At 34.5% G+C, this 26,989-nt stretch overlaps 1 protein-coding gene across 1 annotated transcript in view; it reads right to left on the minus strand.

The window, feature by feature from the left end:
* Positions 1-26,989, minus strand: part of ABCD2 (ATP binding cassette subfamily D member 2) — a 92,329-nt gene that overhangs the window by 29,813 nt on the left and 35,527 nt on the right. The window contains exon 8 of the mRNA XM_006062724.3: positions 5,214-5,359. Within this exon, the coding sequence (XP_006062786.3) occupies positions 5,214-5,359 (146 nt within the window). The remainder of the gene's footprint in view (positions 1-5,213; positions 5,360-26,989) is intronic.

Consider the following 26,989-nt stretch of genomic DNA (forward strand, 5'->3'; position numbering starts at 1 on the left):
AGATTAAAGACCTAGATGTAAGGATGGGCACTTACAACTCTTAGAGAAAATCATAAGCAGAACACCCTCTAACATAAATTATAGAAAGATCTTTTTGGACCCATCTCCCAGAATAGTGAAACTAAAAACAAAAATAAGCAAAATGAGATCTAATTAAACTTATAACCTTTTGCACAGTAAATGAAACAATAAATAAAACAAAAAGACAACCTTCAGAATAGGAGAAAATATTTGCAAACAAAACAACCAACAAGGGATTCATCTCCAAAATATACAAACAGCTCATGTAGCTCAATAATAAAAGAAACAATCCAATGAAAAAAATGGGTGGAAGACCTAATAGACATTTTTTTCAAAGAAGACATACAGATGGCCAAAAAACACATAAAAAAGATGCTCAACATCACTAATTATTAGAGAAATGAAAATTAAAATCACTTGTCAGAAAGACCATCATGAAAACATTTATAAACAATAAATGCTGGAGAGAGTGTGGAGAAAGAGAAACCCTCCTACACTGTTGGTGGGAAAGTAAATTGGTACAACTACTACGGAGAACAATATGGAGGTTTTTTTAAAAATTAAAAATAGAACTACCATATGACCAAGAAATCTCACTCCAGTCATCTATGTGGAGAAAACCAAAATTCAAATTGATACACGTACCCCAGTATTTATTGCAGCACTATTTACAATAGCCAAGACATGGAAGGAACCTAAATGTCCATCAACAGAGGAATGGATAAAGACCTGGTACATACTTACAATGGGATATTAGTCATAAAAAGGAACAAAGCAGTGCCATTTGCAGAGATATGAAGAGACCTAGAGACTGTCATATAGAATGAAATAAGTTGGAAAGAGAAAAATACATATCGTGTAATATCACTTATATGTGGAATCTAGAAAAATGGTACAGAAGAACTAATTTGCAAAGCAGAAATGGGGACACAGATGTAAAGAACAACTTTATGGATATCAGTGGGGGAAAGGAGGATGAATTAGGAGATTAGGGTTGGGATTGACATATGCACATTACTATGTATAAAATGAGAACCTACTGTGTCGCACAGGGAAGTCAATGTTCTGTGATGATCTGTATGGGAAGAAAGTCTAAAAAGTGGGGGATATATGTATACATATAGATGATTCACTTTGTAGAAACACAATATTGTAAAGTAACTATGCCTGCATGCATGCTGTTACTTCAGTTGTATCCAACTCTTTGCAACCCTATGGACTGTAGCCCACCAGGCTCCTCTGCCCAGGGGATTCTCTAGGCAAGAATACTGGAGTGGATTGCCATGCCCTCCTCCAGGGGATCTTCCCAACCCAGGGAGCGAACCCGTGTCTCTTTTGTCTCCTGAATTGGCAGGAAGGTTCTTTACAATTCACACCACTTGGGATGTCCAAAACAACTATACTTCAATAAAATTTTTTTTTAATACATACTGATATAAAAATGTACCTAGAATATTTTTTATATGAAAAACCAAATTGCAAAATTGTGTGTTTGTATACAGACCACCCTTAAACAACATAAATTTGAACTGAGAAATACTTACGCACCTGTTTTTTTCAATAGTAAATACTGTGGTACTATATAGTTTGTGGTTGGTTTAACCCACAACAGCAGAACAGCAGATATGAAAGAACCATGCATATGAGGGCCTTCTGTAAGTTATATGCAGATTTTCAATTGCTTGCTAAAACCTTTGAGTTCCGTGGAACAAAAGGACATGGTTTATTTAAATATGTAAAATTAAAGCTGCCTTTGACCCGAATACTTTTCTCTTTTGCCTTCTCAGTTAGTAAGGGGAAATTTTTTTAAGTCCAGAACATTTCTCCACTGTGCAGTAATCTGAATCTATTTTTCAAAACATCATTTATGTTTCACAAATATTATAAAATTAAGTTACAGAGAAAAATTTTTTGCAACAGTTTTTATTAGAAGTAAGAACACATAAGGTATATAAATTATAATTGTACTCAGTTGTCAGTTGTGTCTGATTCTTTGTGACCCCACGGACTGTAGCCCACCAGGCTCCTCAGTCCATGGAATTTTCCAGGCAAGAGCACTTTAGTGGGTTGCCATTTTCTACTCCAGGGGATCTTCCCAACCCAGGGATCAAACTTGTGTCTCTTATGTCTCCAGGATTGGTAGGTGGATTCTTTACCACTAGTGCCACGTGGGAAGCCCTGTAAATTATAATTGCATCACCTCTGGGAATGGAATTATGAGGCTTTTACTTTCTAAGATGTACATTTTTACAATATTTGAAAAACTAAAATTACTATCTTTATATTATTTTTGTGGCCTGTCTTATTTTTGTAATAAGAAAAAAGAGTCACTTAGAAACAAAATCATTGGGTCTCTTAGGAAGGCAGCCATATCAGATATTTTTCTGAAGTGAGAATATCATAAAACAGAGTGGCCTAAGCAAACCCTGATTTTCAAAGAGGAAAATGACTATCAAAACTCTCACACACATACTCACAAACATACAAATATACACATGCACAAACACACACATGCAAACTTAGGACATTACCAAATCCCAAGTAGTCTAGGTTTAATTTTCCCATTTGGAAAAAATCCAGGCCCTTTGCTTTCTTTATTATTTCTCAACTGAATTTTCATCTTTACTAAAATTTCTAAATAAACTCGGTCAAAGGGAAAGGAAATGAGAACTAGAGTTTCATTGTTTCTTGTGCACTGGATTGAAAAGACTTTCCCTATTTCCCAATGATACTCCCCAAAAGGGACCAGTGTTCATTCCTGGGCAAACTTCCAGGAATTTTCCATCTATTTAAAAACATAATTTTATATTAGGGAAAAACTCTAAATGCCATGTGATTCAAAGTTCTTGCTTCTAGTGAAAACTGTTGAAATAAAATTTCCTCTATGACTTTTATAGCATTTATGAAACATAAGTGAGGATTTGAAAAAATAGGTTTAGATTGCTACACAGTGGAGAAATATTCTGGGCTTAAAAAAATAGCTCCCCCCTTGAAATAATAACGCACAAAGACAAAAGTATTTGGGTCAAAGAATCCTTAAATTTTATGTATTTAAATAAATTATGTTCATTGTTTCACTAAACCCAAAAGCTTTAACAGGCAATCTTTCTTGATCACAGAACATACAAATCAAAACTCTGAGTCATGATACTTCTTCTGATGCTGAAACAGTGAGACTAAGTCAGCTAAGAAGTGAAGTTTTCTTGCTTCCTGAAGATGTACAAACTGTTTTAGCTCACATCTATTTGTTAACAATTCTACACCTTTCTATTTTGTAATTTGTTTGATGGAATAAAACATAGTTTTAAAATCTATCTTATACTAAAGTAAAGAATTTCTCTAAGCAAATTTCTTTAAGTTGTTGGAACTAGTGTTGCTTCAAATCATTAATAGTCTTACTAGAACTTCAGCAGGCTTCTTCCAGAGTAAGTGATGTCCTTGCAAATTTGTTTTCTTGCTTTGCTTAAAAATATGTTTCATGTTTTAAGGACTAGGCAAGTAAAGTGGATTTCCTTATCATTTTTTATGTATAAGGATATAACAAGCCTTATTAGTATCTAAGATGTTGAGATAGCATAGCGCAGTGGTATATCTTATATAGAACATTGACATTCAAGTCTCATCTGTGTTGGAATCCCTGTTCCACCTCTTGCTGAGGGCCCCTGGGGAAACTGCTAAACTTCTGAATTTCATCTGTTAAAGGGGGGTTAGTAAAATCCACATCACTGGGCAGCTACAAATATTAAATAAGATGACAGTGTAAACTGAGTAACATGTTATATTCTGCAGAGTGAGCACTCGATAAACCATAACAATTACTATCATATATTTTTAAGGTTGAAAAATGCTTAAAACTAGTGCTAGAATTTCTTGATAACTTCTAAAAGAATAGAATATGTGAAAAATTATTATAAATTTCTATTCAGATTATTAGATTTCAAACTTATCCAAATAACTTACCCCAAATTAATAGGTAGTTGCTATTTTGCCACACTGTTTTAAAACTGGGAAGAAGTTGACCATATGACACAAAAAGACAACCTGCTTTCCATATTTATAGTACTTATGAACTATGATATTATAAGATGATATGTATAAATATTATACATGATATTTATGAATATGTATTATATTCTAAAATGATAGCTATAGATATCATATATAAATACAATAATATAATATTATCTCTTTTACCTACATTGTTTTCTTAATGTATCAAATGAAATAATAGATGTGAAATATGTAAAATATTGAGCACCATCACACAAAGACAAAAGATCTTTGTATCAATATTATATCTAGCTCTATTACCTTTAGCAACTATTGTGAATTTACTATGTATCACTGTTCTAAATACTTTAAATAAAGTCTTATTAAATCTTCACAGCATCTTTATAAGGTATTTATCTCCATTTTACAGGTGAAGATACAAAGGTACAGAGAACAGAGTTAAAGATTTGATTCCAGAATTCTGATTTCAAAGCCTACATTCTTAATTACTGTACTACCCTGTTTCTTTTGATCATGTAAGTGGGCTAGAAAAATAAAACACAAAACACATGCAAAATTAAACCTAGAATTCTAGCTTGCTATTTCAGTAGTTTTTCTAGGCTATCAAATTATATGTTATCAAGTTATTTCTGTGTTCTGAAAGTAATTCTTTATTGAGCTGATATGTATGACTCTTATTCTTACTTTTTCAAAGTATGTTTTATGCCGAAAAACTACCAAACAGAAGTTTCTATATTTTATCTAATTCTCCATGTGTTGCTGTAGAGAAAAAAATAATGTATTGGTAAGACTGTTGGTCTGAAAATAAAAAAGTTCTGTGATACCTACTTCTCAAATTATTATATTTAATGTAAGCTGAGGGATTAACAGGAGAATATTTCTGTCATGAACCTTACATACATTTACATTGACTATGGTTTCAGGAACACATGTTCATCCAAATATGAAAAAAAATCTTCAAATGCTAGCTGTGGACTTAGGAAAAAGCTTAGTTTGCTGAACGAAATATAGCATAAACAGAAAAGAGCAAGTTAACAATGGAAAAGCAACAAAAGCTATAAATTCCATCTTTGCTTGTGTGCTTATGTTCCAACAACAGCATACATCAAAATTAAACCCAACTTAATTTTTTTAAAGTTATGTTAAATACATGAAAAAAAGCCATGAATTATAGACTTTACCTCCTTCTCTTTGAACTATATGATAGAGATGAACACTGTGTAGAATACAATCTAGATCATGGTCTGTATAGCCTTTGTCATGCATGTCATCCACTGAATCTGGATAAATTACTTGATCTCGAAGACTTCCAAGAGACATGTATGGCCTGTAAAACACAAGAATCCGAGACAAAATCAGTTTAGCTTACTTATTGTGATATCCTAGTAGCCTGAAAACTCTAGAGGAGTCTTTAAATACTCTATTTCTAGGATTATATTTATTATCTGGTGATAAGTATTCTCTCTCAGATGTGTCAGGACAATATGCTGTTTTATTCATGTAAAAAAACATACTGAGACATGCCACAAGAAAAGTTTCTATAAGAAATACTTGGATATTTTCAGCACAGAAATACGTACTTGTTCTGTTATATATATATATTTTTAAGTTTTATACTCTGAATTTAATTCTTCAAAATACTTTGAAAAGGCAAGTCCTTTCCAAGAGAACAAGGATTCTGTTTAGGGGATCTGATTCAATCAGTGAAAAACGTGGGTAACAGTTGCCTAGAACATTTTGATTATTCCATCCAAAAAAGATTTATGTCTATATCATATAAAGACATACCTGTAGGATAGTACTATAAGATATATTATTATTATTTGCCACTTTATTTACTTTTTAATTGAAGGATAATTACTTTACAGAGTTTTGTTATTTTCTGTCAAACATCAACAATAATCAGCCATAGGTACACCCATATCTCCTCCCTCCCTAACCTCCCTCCCATCTCCCTCCCATCCCACCCTTCTAGATTGTCACAGAGCCCCTGTTTGAGCTCCTTGGGTCATACAGCAAATTCCCATTGGCTATCTATTTTACATACAGTATTGTAAGTTTCCATGTGTTCTGTAATATTTTATAAATGTTGCTTCTGTATTTCATCTAAAACTATTTGGCTTAAAAATTATAAAATTTGAGGCTTTGACAATATGAACAAATAAAACTTTTAAAAGATATTCAAAATAAGAGAAATGCAAATTAACAATATACTTAGTTTCTTATTTATCAGATTGGTAGAAGTTCAAAAACTTGACAATTCACTCAATTGGCAAGTCTATGGAGAGACAGGTACTTTCTTACAATCATGAAAATACAAAATTGTACAACCCTTTGGAGAGGATTTGGCAAACCAATATATCATCTAGTGTTTGATCCACTTCTAGGACTTTATTCTAAAAATATACTTTCAAAAGTGTACCACCAAGAACAAAAAAGTATGTAAACTTATCCATTACAGCATTATTTGAAATTGCAAAATATTGAGAAAACCTAAATGCACATACAAAGGAGACTGATTAAATAAACAATGGTACCTGTACCATGCAGTTATAAAACTGGATGTGGAAGATCTCTATGAATTGATATAGAGTGATTTCCATAATATATTAAGTTGAAAAGCAAAGTACAAAGTAGATGTATAGCAGAATTTCTCAACAGTGGTATCATGGCTATGTTAAACCAGATAATTCTTTGTTACTGAGGTACGTCTTGTGTATTATAGGATGTTTAACAGCACATTTGGTCTCTACCCAGTAGATGACTAGATGTTAGTAGCATCCACTGTGGCAGAGACAAAAAAAAAAAAAGTTTTCAAATATTATTCTCCAGGGGACAAAACCATCTCCATTTGATAGACCCACCAATGTGCAATGTACTGCTGCTGCTGCTGCTGCTGCTAAGTCTCTTTAGTCGTGTCTGACTCCGCTTTAGTCGTGTGTGACCCCATAGACAGCAGCCCACCAGGCTCAGCCATCCCTGGGATTCTCCAGGCAAGAACACTGGAGTGGGTTGCCATTTCCTTCTCCAATGCATGAAAGTGAAAGGTGAAAGTGAAGTCGCTCAGTCGTGTCTGACTCTTGGAGACCCCATGGACTGCAGCCCACCAGGCTCCTCTGTCCATGGGATTTTCCAGGCAAGAGTACTGGAGTGGGCTGCCATTGCCTTCTCCAGTGCAATGTACTACTTTCATGTAGAATGAAAGCAAAGTAAGAAAACATGTTTATCTACTGATATTTACAAAAGGAAATACAGTAAACCAGAAACTAATGAAATCACTTATCTATAGGAGATGGGAGGAACAAAGCAGAATACGTAGGGAAGGGAGAGACCTCTCTAAATATCCTCCCTGTGTATTTTAACTCTTAGACTCACGTTAAATGTTATTATTTTAATTAACTAATAAAGATGAAGGAAGAAACCCTAAAATTGAATAGAAACAGAAACAAATAAACTGTAAGTATATCAAATGAACAACATAACCACACTGAAAGGGGAAGAGAGACTGATCCAAGTAACTTTCAAATTTGGCTACATAATTTCAGTTGAAAACCAAAAGAACCACAAAGCAACTTTGAAACTAACTGTTCATGTTTCTTATTGCTGCAGGTGTAGAAATTCTGAAACTATGTTGTAGGAAAGACCAAGTAAGTAAATTTTAATAATGTAACAAGGTAGGGTTCTCATTGTGGAAGAAGGAAGATATAAATATGAAATGAGGGTGGAAAAGCAAAAAAAAAAAAAAACCCAAAACACTTTAGTGTTTAATTTGATTTAGAGTATCACCATGAATTCATATTTTTTCAAACAAAAATATCATGAAGAAACTATCTGATTAACCCAAACTGAGGGGCTTTATGAATAACCAACAATAAATCTACACTCATTACAAATATCAATGTCATAAAAAAATTGCTGAGGAATTCATTCAGGTTTAAAGAAACTAGAGCAATATAGCAACTAAAATGCAATGTATGATGCTGGACTGAGAAAAATAAGTTATTATAAAGAATAATATTGTATTGATTGGCAACATTTCAGTGTAGAAAGTTGTTGGACATTATCAAGAGAACTTCACTGTCAGTTGTCCAGTGAGTTGGACTCAGGCAATCTGATGCTCCTGACCCTCTCCCCTGGTCTATGTTCAACCCACAGTTCCCACAGCCACCAAGAATTTTAAAAGGGATCGCCTGAGAGAGCAATGTGGTGTTGAGAACATCTGGATGGTATACATGACTGAATTCCATTAAAGTCTGTACAAATTTTTATGATTCTGATAGATGGAATTAGAGATCTACTCATCTTGAGGCTTCCCATCACAAGCCTCAGATGTAAGTTCCCTTACTTATTAAACCTGCCACCCACCAGTCTAGAGTGGTCTGCCTTTCCCTGGTCTCTTCTTGTGCTCTGTGTATGAGGGACAGTACGAAAACCAATAAAAGTATGTCCAGATAATATTATATCAGCTTTTAAAAATATATAAATTTTTATAGGAAATATTACAGTACTTCATTATCTGTAGTTAACTAATTATAAATTATACATGGATTTTCAAATGCTCGGGGGGTCAGCTCCTCTAACTTCTGTATTGCTAAAGGGTCAACTCCATACACTAAAGAAGTTATGCATGAAGATTTATTTACTGCAACTTACTTAAAATAATAATAAGGTGTGTACATGTACAAAGAAAGAGAGAAAGAATGAAAGATTTTAGTGTACAAAGAGACAGAATTAAAGGTTTGAAATACAAGATGTGTTTTGTAGATCAATTATCTACCCATATTCCTATACCATTAAAATGATTTAGTTTAAGGATAGATACCATGAGGTTATAAAAGATTTAACTAATATTTGAAAATAAAAATAATTTATATTTCAATTATACATGTACACATTTATATAATAAGATTCTCAATGGAGTCTTTGCAATATAAGGAATCTCTCCTGCTGCTGCTGCTAAGTCACTTCAGTCGTGTCTGACTCTGTGCAACCCCACAGACAGCAGCCCACCAGGCTCCCCCGTCCCTGGGATTCTCCAGGCATGAACACTGAAGTGGGTTGCCATTTCCTTCTCCAATGCATGAAAGTGAAAAGTGAAAGTGAAGTCGCTCAGTCGTGTCCAACTCTTAGCAACCCCATGGAGTGCAGCCTACCAGGTTCCTCCGTCCATGGGATTTTCCAGGCAAGAGTACTGGAGTGGGTTGCCATTGCCTTCTCTGATAAGGAATCTCTAGTGGTATCTTTTAAATTGAGATATATTCACATTATAAAATTTGTACTGTTAAAGTGCAAAGTTCAATGACTTTTAGTATATTTACAAGCTCATGTAAATATTACCACTATCTAATTCTAAAGCATTTCCTTTATCCCAAAAAGAAACTCAGCAGATACTCCTGGTTCTTTATTCCTCCCTGACAATCAATAACCTACTATCTGTCTCTGTGGATTTGTTTATTCTGGAGATTTCATATGTATGGAATTACACAAAATGTAATCTTCTCTCTCTCAGCATAAAGTCTTCAGGTTATTCCTTGTTGTAGTAGGTTGCAGTATTTCATTCTTTTATATGTCTGAATTCAATTCCACTGTATAGATACACCACATGTTGTTAACCTGAATATTTCAGTTGTTTTCACTCTTTGGCTATTATGAACAGTGGGCATACATCTTGGAGTGGTGCATATGTTAACTCTGTTTAATTTTTTGAGGAACTGATCAAATGTTTTTCCCAAGGGCTGCATCATTTCTAGTCACTTTTCTTCTACCTTGGATTACCCACTCCAGTATTCTGGTCTGGAGAATTCCATGGACAGAGGAGACTGGCAGGCTACAGTCCACGGGGTTGCAAAGATTTAGACACAACTGAGTGACTAACATTTCCACTTCTTGTATTCCCTATGTCTTCTCTTTCTGGTCTCTGCTTTATCTTCCCTCTCCAGTTTAGCCATATTTAAAAAAAACAAAACAAAACAGAATTAGGACACAATGTTACTACTTATTTCCATCATTTTAAGCATCTATATAATGTGATATTTTCTCATAATAACAACAGTAGCATAAAATATACAGTGGCCAGGGAACAATTTTTTAGTTGGTACCCTAAGACTAAGAAGAAATACAAGGAAATATTAAGAGTCGGTACTTTTGCTAACTTACAAAGCAATGTCTGTTCCAATTTAATGTAAATCAGAGGCACAGATATCCTCAGTATAAAACCCAAATAAATTCAATCCACAGAGCAGCCATGACAATACATAACTGATACTACAATGATTAAAATACATCTGAACATTCATTTCAAAGGTTTTTCTACAGGATTCCACTATAAGATCTGATTAACCAGCAATATTTGATGAAGTACCATTTTCTATCTACATTTCAGGGAAGACAGCATAGAGACATGGATGTGATAATGGGTTTTGGAGAGAGTTCTGGACTAGAATCCTGATCTGGCCATTTACTAGCAATGTGGCCCAAATCCTGAGCTACACTTACCTCATTTGTAAAGTAACTTACTTATTGAATTTGTTATGAGGATAAAATGAAGGAGTGGGTTTTTATAAAGCAATATAGCCAGAGGACAGACAGTGAAGAATCTGCCTGCAATGCAGGAGACCCGGGTTTTATCCTTAGGTCAAGAAGACCCCCTGGAGAAAGGAATGGCTACCTACTCCAGTATTTTTATCTGGAGAATTCTATGGACAGAGGAACCTAGCAGGCTACAGTATATTGGGTCAATGCTACAAAGAGTTGGACAGGATTGGGTGATTAACACTTTCACATGAAGCAACTTAGTACAGTATGATAGACACATAGCAGGCATTCAATAAACCATTATGGAGACAAAAAAAGTTCATTAAAAAGGCAATATTTTTAAAAAGAACTTAAGTTTGTTTTCTGTGCCTAAGTCTGTTTCTGGTTTGTAACAGAAAAGTTCAATTGAAAGTTCATTTGAAAACAAACTGATGGTTACCAAAGGTGGAAGAGGAAGGGGAGGGATGCATTAGGAGTTTGAAATTAGAACATAAAATCTATTGTATATAAAATTGAAAAACAGGAAGGTTATATACCATTTAACTATTAAGCAGGATAGCACACGGAACTATATTAAATATCTTGTCACAACCTTTACTGGAAAAGAATACATCACACAGTTATGGTCAATTTATCTTCAACAAAGGAGGCAAGAACAAATACTGAAAAATACAGTCTTTTTAGCAAGCAGTGTTGTGAAAACTGGACAGCCACAGGTAAATCAATGAAGATAGGATATAACTTCTCACTATACACATGAAAAAAAACTCTCAAAATGGCTTAAAGGCTTAAACATAAGACATTACACCATAAAACTCCTAAGATAACATAGGTAAAACACCCTTTGACATAAGTTGTACTAATGTTTTCTTAGGTCAATTTCCCAAGGTAATAGAAATAAAAACAAAAATAAACAAATTGCACTTAATCAAACTTATAAGCTTTTGCACAGCAAAAGAAACCATAAACAAAACAGAAAACAAACTATAGAATGGGAGAAAATATTTCCAAATGATTCAACTGACAAGGGCTTAATTTCCAAAATATACAAACTGCTCATTCAACACAAAAACAAAATAAAACAGTTCAGTCCCTCAGTCATGTCCAATACTTTGTGACCCCATGGACTGCAGCACACCAGGTGTTCCTGTCCATCATCAACACCCGGAGTTTACTCAAACTCATGTCCATAGAGTCAGTGATGCCATCCAACCATCTCATCCTCTGCCGTCCCCTTCTCTTCCTGCCTTCAAACTTTCCCAGCATCATGGTCTTTTCCAACAAGTAAGTTTTTCACATCAGGTGGCCAAAGTATTGGAGTTTCAGCTTCAACATCTGTCCTTTAATGACTACTCAGGACTGATTTTCTTTAGGATTGACTGGTTAGATCTCCTTGCAGTTCAAGGGACTCTCAAGAGTCTTCTCCAACACCACAATTCAAAGCACCAATTCTTCAGCACGCAGCTTTCTTTATAGTCCAACACTCACATACATACATGACTAGAGGAAAGGCCACAGCTTTGACTAGAAAGGCTTTTGTTGGCAAAGAAAAACTGCTTTTTAATATTCTGTCTAGTTTGATTATGGCTTTTCTTCCAAGGAGCAAGTATCTTTTAATTTCATGGCTGCAGTCACTATCTGTAGTGACTTTGGAGCCTAAAAAAATAGTCTCTCACTGCTTCCATTGTTTCCCCATCTATTTGCCGTGAAGTGATGGGACCAGATGCCATGATCTTAGTTTTCTGAATGTCGAGTTGTAAGCCAACTTTTTCACTCTCCTCTTTCACTTTCATCAAGAGGCTCTTTAGTTCCTCTTCACTTTATGCCATAAGGGTGGTGTCATCTGCATATCTGAGGTTATTGATATTTCCCCTGGCAATCTTCATTCCGGCTTGTGATTTATCCAGCCCAGCATTTTGCATGATGTACTCTGCATATAAGTTAAATAAGCAGGGTGACAATATACAATCTTGATGTACTCTTTTTTCAGTTTGGAGCCAGTCTGTTGTTCCATATCTGGTTCTAACTGTTGCTCCTTGACCAGCATACAGATTTCTCAGAAGGCAGGTCAGGTGGTCTGGTATTCCCATCTCTTGAAGAATTTTTCACATTTTGTTGTGATCCACAAAGTCAAAGTCTTTGGTGTAGTCAATAAAGCAGATTTTTTTTGGAACTCTTGCTTTTTTGATGACCCAATGGGTGTTGGAAATTTGATCTCTGGTCCCTCTGCCTTTTCTAAATCCAGCTTGAACATCTGGAAGTTCACGGTTCAGGTACTGTTGAAGCATGGCTTGGAGAATTTTGAGCATTACTTTGCTAGCATGTGAGATGAGTACAATTGTGTGGTAATTTGAACATTCTTTGGTATTGCCTTTCTTTGGGATTGGAATGAAAACTGACCTTTTCCAGTCCTGTGGCCACTGCTGAGTTTTCCAAATTTGCTGGCATATTGAGTGCAGCACTTTCACGGCATCATCTTTTAGGGTTTGAAATAGCTCAGCTGGAATTCCATCACCTCACCAGATTTGTTTGTAGTGATACTTTCTAAGGCCCACTTGACTTCACATTCCAGGATGTCTGGCTCTACTTGAGTGATCACACCATCATGGTTATCTTGGTCATGAAGATCTTTCATGAAATGTTCCCTTGGTATTTCTAATTTTCTTGAAAAGACCTCTAGTCTCTCCCATTCTATTATTTTCCTCTATTTCTTTGCACTGATCACTGAGGAAGACTTTCTTATCTCTCCTTGATATTCTTTGGAACTCTGAATTCAAATGGGTGTATCTTTCCTTTTCTCCTTTGCTTTTAGTTTCTCTTCTTTTCATAGCTATTTGTAAGGCCTCCTCTGACAACCATTTTGCCTTTTTGCATTTCTTTTTCTTGGGGATCGTCTTGATCACTGTCCTTTGTACAATGTCATGAACTTCAATCCATAGTTCTTCAGGCACTCTGTCTATCAGATATAATCACTTGAATCTGCTTGTCACTTCCACTGTATAATTATAAGGGATTTGATTTAGGTCATACACAAATGGCCTAGTGCTCATTCAACTCAAAAACAAAACAAAACAAAACAAAATCCATCCAAAAATGGCCAGAGGACCTAAACAGACATTTCTCCAATGAAGATATATAGATGGCCAATAGGCACATGAAAAGATGCTCAAAATCAGTAATTATTAGAGGGGCACAATCAAAATTATGATGAGGTACCACCTTATACCAGTCATTAAAAGTCTACAAATAACAAATGCTGGAAAGGATATGGAGAAAAGGGAATGCTCTTACACTGATTGTAGGAATGTAAATTGGTATAGTCACTGTAGAAAACAGTATGGAGGTTCCTCAGAAAACTAAAAATAGAATTACCATATGATCCAGCAATCCCATTCCTGGGCATATATCTGGACAAAACTACAATTACAAAAGAAACATACACCCTATGTTCATAGTAGCTCTATTTACAATAGCTGAGACATGGAGACAACATAAATGTCCATCTACCAATGAATGGATAATGAAGATATGGTACATATATATCAATACAATGGAGTACTACTCAACCATAAAAAGAATGAAATAATGCCTATTGCAGCAACATAGATGCAACTAGAGATTATCACACTAAGTGAAGTAAAGCAGAAATAGAAAGACAGATACCATATGATGTCATTTATATGTGGAATCTAAAATATGACACAAATGAACCCCTCTATGAAACAGAAACAGATTCAGGGAAATGGAGAAGAGATTTATGGTTGCCAAGGGAGGAGTTTTGGGGAGGGATTGATTGCGAGGCTGGGGCTAGCAGATGTAAGCTTTTATATATAGAATGGATAAACTGCCTTTGACTGTGTGAATCATAACAAACTATGGAAAATTCTTAAAGATATGGGAATACTCAATCAACTTACCTGGTCTCCTGAGAAACCTGTATGCAAGCCAAGAAGCAACAGTGAGAACTAGACTGTTGGAATAATGAACTGAGTCAATACTGGGAAAGGAGTACATCAAACCTGTATATTGTCACCCTGCTTATTTAATTTACATGCATAGTAAATCATGTGAAATGCTGGGCTGGATGACTCACAGCTGGAATCAAGATTGCCAGGAGAACAACCTCAGATATGCAGATGACACCACTCTAATGGCTGAAGGTGAAGAGGAACTAAAGAGCCTCTTGTTGAGAGGGAAAGAAGAGCGTGATAAAAACTGGCTTAAAACTCAACATTCAAAAAATGAGAATCATGGCATACAGTCCTATCACTTCGCGGCAAATAGATAGGGAAAAAGTGAAAACAGTGACAGACTTTATTTTCTTGGGCTCCAAAATTATTGCAGACGGTGACAGCAGCCATGAAATTAAAAGATGCTTGCTCTTGGAAAAGAAGTCATGACAAGTATAGACAGCATATTAAAAAGCAGAGACATGACTTTGCCAACAAAAGTCCATCTAGTCAAAGCTATGTTTTTTCCAGTAGTAATGTATAGATGTGAGAGTTGGACCATAAAGAAGGCTGAGCACCAAAGAACTGATGCTTTTGAATTGTGGTGCTGGAGAAAACTCTTGAGATTCACTTGGTCTGTAAGGAGGTCAGACCAGTCAATCCTAAAGGAAATCAACCCTGAACATTCATTGGAAGGACTGACATTGAAGCTGAAGCTCCAATACTGTGGCCACCTGATATGAAGAGCCAACTCATTGGAAAAGACCCTGATGCTGGGAAAGACTGAGGACAGGAGGAGAAGGGGACGACAGAGAATGAGATGGTTGGATTGCATCACTGACTCAATGGACATGAATTTGAGCAAACTCCAAGAGATAGCAAAGGACAGTGAAGCTTAGAGTGATGCAGTTCATTGGGTCACAAAGAGTCAGACATGACTTAGCGACTGAACAAACAAGACTGTATAGCACAGGGAACTATATTCAATATTCTATGCTAAACCATAATGGAAAACAATACTAAAAAGAATATATATATATACACATATCTGAAATACTTCATTGTTCAGCAGTATTAACAAAACATTGTAAATTAACTATATGTCAACTTATAAAAGAATATGAAAATATATATGTAACTGAATCACTTTATACAAATGCAACTGAATCAAATATATATATGTGTCAAATATACATATATGTAACTGAATCAGAAACTAACATAACACCGTAAGTCAACTATACTTCAATTTAAAAAAGAAGAAGAAACAGATACAAAAGAATTTCTATATAGCCAGTTAAAAGTTATATGGTTATTCCAAAGGTAATTTTTAAAATTTTCAACATCATTAAAAAATAATAAATATCTAATCCTCTAGATTTTTAGAGAGTATATCCTGTTAAACATATAAGAAAGTATCTCAAATTTACCTACAAATATTTCTTTTAGTAACTGGAGAACCACTTAGTTCATTGTAACAATAGATGGAACCTCAAAGGTTGTGTATGGAGAAGGAAACCCACTCCCATATTCTTGCCTGGGAAATCCCATGGACAAAGGGGCCTGGTGGGCAACAATCTATGAGGTTGCAAAACAGTCAGACATAATTGAGAGACTAAACACACAAAGGTTTCATAAGGCTGTCAAATATTTTCTTTGTAGGAGAAATTTGGAGAAGTAAAACTTTTTAACTTCTTTAAAAGGTTAATTTAATATTATTTATGATTTCTTTATGACTTCAGAAATCTGTCAGTTCTCTTTGATGTACAGATATGGAAATATATCTCATAAGAACTTCTAATTAGAATTAAGTTCTATTTTTGCAATGTTTAATTTCTTATTGCATTTATAAGCCTAACAATATGATGAACATGCATTCTCAAAATTTTTAAAAAGTAAAACAAGAAAGAAAACATTCTTCTACTAAATTTAAAAAATTCAATCAGGATGAAATTTAAATAAATAATTTGTTATTTGATTTATTTTTACTAAAATGATTTAATAAAATATCAAAATTTCTATTTTGCAAGTTTATATGAATGAAATATTGATGAAATTATACAAAATACTTCATAAAAGTATATATTCATTAAGGACCTGACAAATATTAAAGTTCCATTTTCTCTCAATTGTTGTTTTATACTCATATGAAATGATAAAAATAACATATTCTATATGCTTTTATTGAGGTACCCAGCACCTAAGAATACTCTAATAGATTATATAAATATAATTATTTAAAAATACTGTTATAAAGTTAAAGTTACAACTGAATTCTCTGGAAAGGCATATCAAGGACATTTGGGACGATGTTGAGTGTATATCCAACTATCTATATGATTAGTTTGTGTATGATCCTTTTTCCTTTTCAAAGGCTTGGAATTTAAGATTTTAAATCTAGCTCAAGTTTCTCTAGTTCTATGACAATTATACATAATTGATAAGCACTTAAAGTCCTCTTTACTAAACTTTTTTTTCTAGACATATAGACTTATTCAGACTAACTTCTAAATATTTCAGGTAGGTCAATTACCATATCAGAAAGTTATTAGCTTGCATGCTCTGGCCCAACAGAAAGTATATCAGGCAATATACCTTGTGCAAACAATAAAAGAAACAGATATAATTAGTAGATATCAAAAAGGAAACACTATCTAGTTTCAATTTACTTTCCCTAAGTAAAATCAAGAATTAACTCTACTTCTTGTGGGAAAGATTTTGGAATAAATCTATAGGTATCATGTTCTGTGCTGTGCTAAGTTGCTACAGTCGTGTTCCACTTTGTGCGACCCCATGGACTATAGCCTGCTAGGCTGCTTTGTGCATGGGATTCTCCAGGCAAGAACACTGGAGTGGATTGCCATGTCCTCTTCCAGGGGATCTTTCCAACCAAGGAATTGAACTCGCGTCTCTTATCTCTCCTGCTTTGGCAGGCAGATTCTTTACCACTAGCACCATATAGGAGTGCTACTACCAATATAATTTAAATTATTATCATGAATTAAGCAATTATCAAAATTTCCTTTGTTATATGAAATTACTTGGAATGCATCTATATTTAAAACAGTTAATTACAATAGTAAATTAAAAGTAGAATTATAGAGATCAAATCCACATCCAGGGATTATTGCTTTTTATAGTTGTATTACAAATGTTTCAGGGTACTTTTAAAATTTGTATTATACTCTCTACTTTCCTATATTAAATATTTGACAATACATGACTTTTGGGAAAATGTATTGACATTTATTCACACGCTAGCAAAGTAATGCTCAAAATTCTCCTAGCCAGGCTTCAACAGTACCTGAACCATGAACTTCCAGATGTTCAAGTTGGATTTAGAAATGGTAGAGGAATCAGAGATCAAATTGCCAACATCAGTTGGATCACAGAAAAAGCAAGAGAATTCCAGAAAAGCATCTACTTCTGCTTTATTGACTGTGCCAAAGCCTTTGACTGTGTGGATCACAACAAACTGTGGGAAATTCTTCAAGAGATTGGAATACCAGACCACCTGACCTGCCTCCTGAGAAATCTGTATGCAGGTCAAGAAGCAACAGTTAGAACTTGACAGGGAAAAACAGACTGATTCCAAATTGGGAAGGAGTACATCAAGGCTGTATATTGTCACCCTGCTTATTTAACTTATATGCAGAGTACATCATGCAAAATGCTGGGCTGGGTAAAGCACAATCTGGAATCAAGATTGCTGGGAGAAATACCAAAAACTTCATATATGCAGATGACACCACCCTTACGGCATAAAGTGAAGAGGAACTAAAGAGCCTCTTGATGAAAGTGAAAGAGGAGAGTGAAAAAGCTAACTTAAAACTCAACATTCAAAAATTAAGATCATGACATCTGATCCCATCACTTCATGGCAAATACATAGGGAAACAATGGCAACAGTAAGAGACTTTATTTTCTTGGGCTCCAAAATCACTGCAGATGGTGACTGAAGCCATGAAATTAAAAGATATTTGCTCCTTGGAAGAAAAGCTATGACCAAGCTAGACAGCATATTAAAAGGCAGAGACATCACTTTGCCAACAAGGATCCATCTAGTCAAAGCTATGGTTTTTCCAGTAGTCATGTATGGATGTGAGAGTTGGACCATAAAGAAAGCTGAGGGCTGAAGAAGTGATGCTTTTGAACTGTGGTGTTGGAGAAGACTCTTGAGTGTCCCTTGGACTGAGGAAATCAGTCCTGAATAGTCATTGGAAGGACTGATTCTGAAGCTGAGGTTGTTTGGACACTGACTCATTGGAAAAGACCCTGATGTGGGAAAGATTGAAGGCAGAAAGAGAAGGGGATGACAGAGGATGAGATAGTTGGTAGGCATCACCGACTCAATGGACATGAGTTTGAGCAAGCTCTGGGAGTTGGTGATGGACAGGGAAGCTTGGCATGCCACAGTCCATGGGGTCACAAAGAGTCGGACATGACTGAATGACTGAACTGAACTGATTGACATTTATTAAGGTTTATACTCATTTTTATACCATTCCTTATTTTTTCTTTAAATAAGACAAAGTAGAATGAAAAAAGAAAGATTGAGAAATGTTAGGTCTGAGCTGGAAGTCTCTGGAATGATCACCCAAAATGTTAAATATTTCATGTGTGTTAGTTGCTCAGTCAATGTTCTACTCTTTGCAACCCCATGGAATGTAGCCCTCCGGGCTCCTCTGTCCATGGAATTCTCCAGGTAAGATTACTGGAGTGGGTTATCATTCCCTTCACCAAGGAATCTTCCTGACCCAGGGATCGAACCTGGGTCTCCTGCATTGGAGGTAGATTCTTTACCATGTCAGCCAACCAGGGATAGCCATCTAGAATTTAATAGTGAACAATACTGATCAAAATTTTATAGCAATACTCATGTATTTAAAGTATGATAAGTTTAAGAATAAGGTATAGCTAAATACTGCTGTGTTGCCATAGTAATAAGTTAGCAATCTGAAAGCCATAAAATCTAGCTATTAATAATTCATATAAATGTACATTTGAGGACCAATCATATCATCAGACTTTTTTCTTGAACAGCAAGAACCAGGTTTGAGTCCTCAATACATGTCTTTCACAATATTCTTAAAATAAATATGCAGCAAAAAAGAAGAAATATTCAACTGAAAATATATACATAACTGAAATTACGTTTCTAAGAAAAGATACTTCTAGGTACTACAGGAGACATGTGCACACCCTTTAAAGAGGAGAGATAGTGTTTATTTCCAAGCAGTAATAAGAATACTGTTAGTGTAATAATCAAAGTACTCCCAAACTAAGAAGAATACAAACTTCTTAAAAGTCAACTTTGTTTTATTTATCATTATATTAGATTACTGGTATTATTGAAGTATTTTGTCCATTCAGCTGAGCTTCCTAAAACATAACATAGTCTGCTCTGATGCATAAGATAATCTCCTCTTTTGACAACCTAAAGGGTAAATAATAATTTTTATACCATAATGCATCATGAAAATTAAGATTTGTTTATTTTATACTTTTGCAAGAAGTCCGATTTAAAACTAACAGCATATTTTTGAGAGATTAATTTATATTTTATAAAGAAATGGATTTTAGAAGAATAGGAAAGAATAAAGAACATATTCTATTTTGAAAGTGATATGAACACAGTTTAAATGAATTTCACTTTTATACAAGAATATAACTTCTTTCACATTAACATAAATGATAGCCAAGTATCTGTGCTAACCTTTATGCTAAAATTGACTTGGATTGCCCTGTATTCCAAGCATTATAAGGACTTCTGCTTCCAAACAGTAGCTTGAAATTGTACCGTTTCAGCATACTGAGTAAACAACCTTAACTGGCAATACTCACTTTCAAGGGCAGGCAGGAGAGTAGTAATTTTTCAGAAACATGTCCCCTGCTGCTGGCAATAAGCAGGACAAAGTGACTTTAGAGTCAGACATGCCTAAGTTCAAATGCTGGCTCCAAAATTTATCAATGGAATGACTGCAACCTCTTCAAGTTTTCTCATCTACAAAATAGGGATACTAACAACAACTTTATGGGTTGTCATATACAAAAATTAGAAACATGTAATATGTGTAGAACAGTGACTAATACATAGCATTACATTGTGTTAATAGTAATAGCCTAGAGATGATCAGCCCTTGGTCAAAATGCCTTGGAATCCACCAATTATCTCAGGAGATCATTAGATGATCCAAAATCAATATTATTTTTAAAATACAAAAACTATATCATTAAAGGGATTAATGGAAATGCCATCAAAGAAAACATGAATTAAATGTTGGCACTTCTAAAAGATGAGATTTCATGTCTCAATCTCTAAGAAAAACAGTTGAAGAATATAGACATTTTTTAAAGTGAATGCAAACTATAAAAGAATAATAGTTTGTTATTCCCTATACATTTGGGACTGTGCTAGAGAAGCTTTTTATTTTATTAAGAGAAAAATATATTCATTTTCTCTGAGAAAATATTTAAGATCAAATAGTAGCTTTATTCTTTTTCAATCAGAGGTAGACATTTTTAATATGACTATTTTACTAATCCTAAATAAGAGGCAGTGAATACAGAGGATTTGTATCCAAAGATTTGGTGAATTCTGACCCTGGCTTTAAACTGCTGTGCAACTCTAAGTACTAAAGTTTATAATCCCTTTGAACTTTAATCATTTAAAATATTCTATTTAGTATGATTTATGCAGAGCATGATCAATAGGTACTGTTCATACATAAAAGATAGATGCAACAGTATCTATATTTAATTCTCTGCACAATCTAATTAATCTAATTAGTCATGCTATTGTTCCTGTGAACAACCAAATTTAGGATTTTAATGTATATTTCATTTAAAACTATGATTCATAACTACTTTATTAAGCCACATTTACATTTAAAGGATTAAGTAACATGATACTTGAATAGACTATATTGTGATTGAAGTAGTAAACAAATACTGAGTGGATATATAATGTTATTTATAATTTCAGAATATCTCTGACAAAAAGAAATGAGAGTTGTATAGAAACAAGGTACTTCTCTTTCTGTTTTCAGGAAGCACTAAAAGACTGAAATTTAACCTAATGTTAGTACTATGTATTTATTCAAAAAGAGGAGATGATCTTCTTAGGTGGAAATTAAGGAAATGGCAGACCCAAAGCACTAGAGAATTTTAAAAAGTAATTCAAAGAACTTTAATGAAAAGAACATCTTAGCAATGGTTAAGGACCTAGGGGATGAATGCTATTATTTTCAGTATGCACCAATAACATAATATTAATAGAGATGAGTCTAATAAATATTTACTTTCTTCAGATTCGTGTTTTAGGACAGTGGATAGGACAGCTCTGCTTAGAAAGTATCCAAAAACTAAAGAAACAAAAAAACTCATGCTTATTTGAATCTGTGGCATTCCTGATCTACTTAGACATTTGCAAAACATCCAATTTATGACAATTGATAAAATTCTAACTTTGAAGACCCAGGTCAAAATACACACTATTCTACAATATTTTTTTTCTCATTTTGAATATTGCTATAGCATTTCTTGCCTTTCTTGAGGCATTTATTCTGGCTTTGATAGGAATTAGTTGCATGTTTTACCTTATAACCAAATTAGGCACAAGCATATGTTGAGAATGACTGTGTCTTTCTTTATTCACTAACCTCTAAAGCATCTTACTAACATCTAAAGTTAGTTAACACTAACATCTAAAGCAGGGCTTTAATAAATGCTGATTAAAAAAAAAAGTATATAGCATTGACAAAGAATATAGCACAATAATTTTCCCAAGATATGAAGTATGATATTCCTACTATTTCACCCTCATTTTTTCTTTTTCTCTTTTCTTTTAAAAAAGGTTTAGTCAAATTTAATTCAATCCTTATAATCCTTTCATTTTCTTAACCCGTTACTTTTTAGACTCCAAAGTGAAGTATGGGCAGAAATTTGTACAAATTTTTACAAATTTCATGCAAAATTGTGGGAAGTCTGAATCTATTTTAAATCTGTTGGCCTTAGTGTGTATTTCGGCATAAAGTTTACAATAGTAGGAAGATCATGGTCAACATTTCTCTCCCTGGATACTTCTAACAAGAAAGGGTAGTGACAGCAGGAGCTTTGGGAACAGAATTACATGGTGGGTTGTTGCCAAACTGGAGACTGTTGCTGGGGAGAAATATGTGATGTACACAACTGATACCCTGGGAAATGGGGGGGGGGGGGGAAGTAATACCAAGGAACCCAAGGCTTTCCTGCCTTTCATTAGTAAACACCGATTATTTTTTGTCTTGCTTCCTACACTTCCATCCTCCATCTCTGTCTTCCTACTTTCCTTTTTCCCTCCTTCCCTTCCTCTCCTTCACCCACTGTTTCCCTAACCCCCATCAAATGTTTCAATTTTCCATTTTGGTAAGTGTTAGCATATAATAGTATTTTGTTAGCAAGTGAACTAAACAAATGAAGGTTGGGCTTCAGAGTCTTTAATGGCTGAAGACAGAGATACACTAGGGAATTACTAAGTAACTAATAAGCCATAAAATTGTAGATTAGTGAAAGCAAGAGATCATAAAAGTGAAAGTTAGTTGCACAGTTGTGTCCGATTTTTGGGGATTCCATGGACTGCAGCCTGTCCCACTCCTCTGTCCATGGAATTCTCCAGGCAAGAGTACTGGAGTGGGTTGCCATTTCCTTCTCCAAGGGATCTTCCCGACCCAGGGATCAAACTTGGGTCTCCTCCATAGCAGGCAGATTCTTTACCAACTGATCCACTAGGGAAGCCCTGATAATTCCTTTGATAACTCAGCTGGTAAAGAGATGATAAATCAGCCTTTAAGTGGTGAGAAGACAGTAAAAGTGCCTCAAGAATTGACAAAAGAAATTCAGGATCTGTATTCAAGTGTAAGAATTTTCCTGAGGGTGAGATGGCTAACACAGTGGGGAACAATGTGTTTCAATTAACAATTTAAAGAGGACAATTGCACTGCTCAGGAAATTCAGTCTCTAACAGCTTGTGCTGTGCTTAGTGGTTCAGTCATGTCCAACTCTTTGCAACCAATGGACTGTAGCCTGCCAGGATCCTCTGTCCATGGGGATTCTCCAGGCAAGAATACTAGAGTGGGTTGCCATGCCTTCCTCCAGGTAATCTTCCCAACCCAGGGATCAAACCCAAGTCTCCTGAATTGCAGGCAGATTTTTTTACCATTTGAGACACCAGGAAGCCCAATAATACTGGAGTGGGTAGACTATCCCTTTTTCAGGGGAATTTCCCAACCCAGGAGTCGAACTAGGGTCTCCTGCATTGCAGGTGGATTCTTTATCAGCTGAGTTACCCAGAAAGCCCCTCAAAGAGCCTAAAATTGCCAAAACAGTTTAAGTACTATCTGAGCAAAACTAAGCATTTTATTATCCACCATTCCACAGATTTAAAGTGGCTAAATCTACATTATAGAGGAAATGTTCTTTGCTAAAATGTATCAAATGCTCAAACAGTTTTCATATCCAATCATTGATCATTATGGGATGAGAGGAAACCGCTTTGAAACTAATTTACCTAGTATAATTTTTTTTTTTGTATTCTTGAACCCAAAGCCCTGAATTTCTTTTATCTGGCTCTCATTATTAACATTGCTGAAGTATCAGAAGACATTAATTGGGAAAATATTTGAGCTGATTTCACAGTTTCTTAGGAATTCAGGTCTCCCAATTTGTAAACTGATCCACAGAAGCTCTTCAAATTCTCTGAAATTTTCATTACAAAAATAAGTAGTCCTAATATACTTACTCAGAACATTTTTACCCTGTTTACTTTTTTTTTCTGTACATTACATGGCATTATTAGAAATCCACTTTAACAAAACCCACTCTTTTTCTGCATGAAAGTAACAACGAATTTATGTTTGATCGTTGTATAAGGAGACTGATCCTCTACCAAGAAGTCTAAATCACAAAAAGTGAAAACAGGGGGATTATTACAAAGGTCTGTTTGTGACTTATTAAATTTGTTCTGTAGGTACATAAGACTTAATTTTATGTTTAATTTACAGTTTTTTCCTGCCAAATTAGTACTTTAGCTACATTTTATTGCTATAAATTATATAGCATCTATGCAATAAGATACTAGATAATATTCATTAATGAGAATATCCTAACAAGAAAAGATTATCCACTGACAAATATTTTGAAATAGGTTGTAGCAGCTTTCTTTTAAATCATAAAAGACTCATAAGATTATTTCGAAACCTTTTTGAAAAATCAGTAGCTTTTAGAATACTAGACGTAAATACTACGTTTAGGCCCTCTTAGTTTACATATACATTTAAACACATGTATACCTGTGGCAGATTCATTTTGATATTTGGCAAAACTAATACAATTATGTAAAGTTTAAAAATAAAATAAAATTAAAAAAAAATAAATTCTATGCTCTTTTGCAAGATATTGGTCCTATAGAATTCTAAACATAAATACAAATTTTCAAGTTTCTAGAAACTCTGTAATCAAGATAAAACTAATTTTAACATTAATTATTTGAAAATTTTAACCTTAAGAAATAGACTTTCATTCTCATTTGTTCTTAACTAAGTTGTAGTTGATTTTTTGCCTGCTGCTGCTGCTGCTAAGTCACATCAGTAGTGTATGACTCTGTGTGACCTCATAGATGGCAGCCCAACAGGCTCCCCCATCTCTGGGATTCTCCAGGCAAGAACACTGGAGTGGGTTGCCATTTCCTTCTCCAATGCATGAAAGTGAAAAGTGAAAATGATCACTCAGTCGTGTCCAACTCCTTGCGACCCCATGGCCTGTAGCCTACCAGGCTCCTCCATCCATGGGATTTCCCAGGCAAGAGTACTGGAATGGGTTGCCATTGCTTTTGCCTAGGGAACAGTAAATTTCATAACTAAGAAAAATTTTCCTAGTGATTTATGTTTGTCGCAGAATAACAGTTATCCTGAGAGCAATGACTGGAATTTAAGTACTATTTTCTCTCTTTTTTTTTTTTCCACTTTTAAAAACTGCAATAAAATACACATAAAATAAAATTTACCATGTTAACCATTTTTAATTATACAGCTCAGTGGCATTTTTTCCATGTTTACTGAGACAAAATTGACATACAACTTTATGTAAGTTCAAGTTATAAACCTGTTGATTTCATACACTTACATATAGCAAAGTAATTATTACTGTAGCATTATCTGACACATCTATTACTCACATAATTGCCACTTCTTTTTGTGGTGAGAATATTAAAGGCCTACTGTTTAACAACTTCCAGTATACAATTTGTTACTATTAACTCTAATCACAATGATGTGAGTCAAATTTCCTGAACTTATTCAACTTCTAACTTTAAGTCTGTACTTTGAACCAATATCTCCCCATCCCTCAAGCTCTCCAGCCCCTGGTAACCACCATTCTACTCTGTTTATACAAGTTTAGCTGTTTTAGATTCCATATATAGATGATATCAATATAGTATTTATATTTCTCTGTCAGACTTAAGCCATTACGTTGTCACAAATGGCAGGATTTCCTTTTTCATGGCCTAAGGATATTCCATTGTATATAAATACATACCACATCTTTCCATTCATCTATTAATAGACACTTACTTTGTTTTCATGTTTTGGCTATTGTGATAATGCCTCAATGAACAAGGGATTGCAGATCACATAGTAGCTCTATTTTTAATTTTCTGAAGAATCTCCATACTATTCTCCATAGTGGCTCCACCAACTTACATTCTCACTAGGAGTGGATAGAGGTTTCCTTTTTTCCACATCCTTGCCAATATTTGTTATTTCTTATCTTTTGAGATGAGCCATTCTGACAGGTGTGAGGTTATATCTCATTGTGGTTTTGACTTGCATTTCTCTGATGATTAGTAAGATTGAGTACATTTTCATGTATCTGTTGGATAAACTGTGCATCTTCTTTGGGAAAATGTCTATTCAAAACCTCTGTCCATTTTTAAACTACAAGTTTTCCCCCTTTTGTGTTGTATGAGCTCCTTATATATTGTGGATATTGACAGCTTACCAGATATGATTTGCAAATATTTCCTCCTATTCCATAGGTTGGGTTTAATTTTGTTGATGGTTCCTTCACTGTGTAGACTTTTAATTTGATGTAGTTCTACCTATTGACTTTTGCTTTTATTGCTTGCACTTTTGGTGTCATATTCAAAAATCATTGCCAGATCAATGTCAAAGAGTTTTTTCAATGTTTTCTTCTAAGAGTTTTATGAATTCTGGCCTTACATTTAGGTATTTAATCCATTTCAAGTTCATTTTTGTTAGTGATGTAAGGAAGAAGAAGTACAATTTCATTTTCTGCATATAGTTATCCAATTTTGCCAATACCATTTATTGAAGAGACTATCCTTGAATAGTCTTTGCTCTCTTGGCAAATAATAATTGACCATATGTAGGCATTTATCTCTGGGTCCTTCATTCTGTTTCATTGGTCTATGTCTA

The sequence above is a fragment of the Bubalus bubalis genome, chromosome 4 (assembly GCF_019923935.1).
Source record: "Bubalus bubalis isolate 160015118507 breed Murrah chromosome 4, NDDB_SH_1, whole genome shotgun sequence".
In the NCBI taxonomy this organism is placed as follows: Eukaryota; Metazoa; Chordata; class Mammalia; order Artiodactyla; family Bovidae; genus Bubalus; species Bubalus bubalis.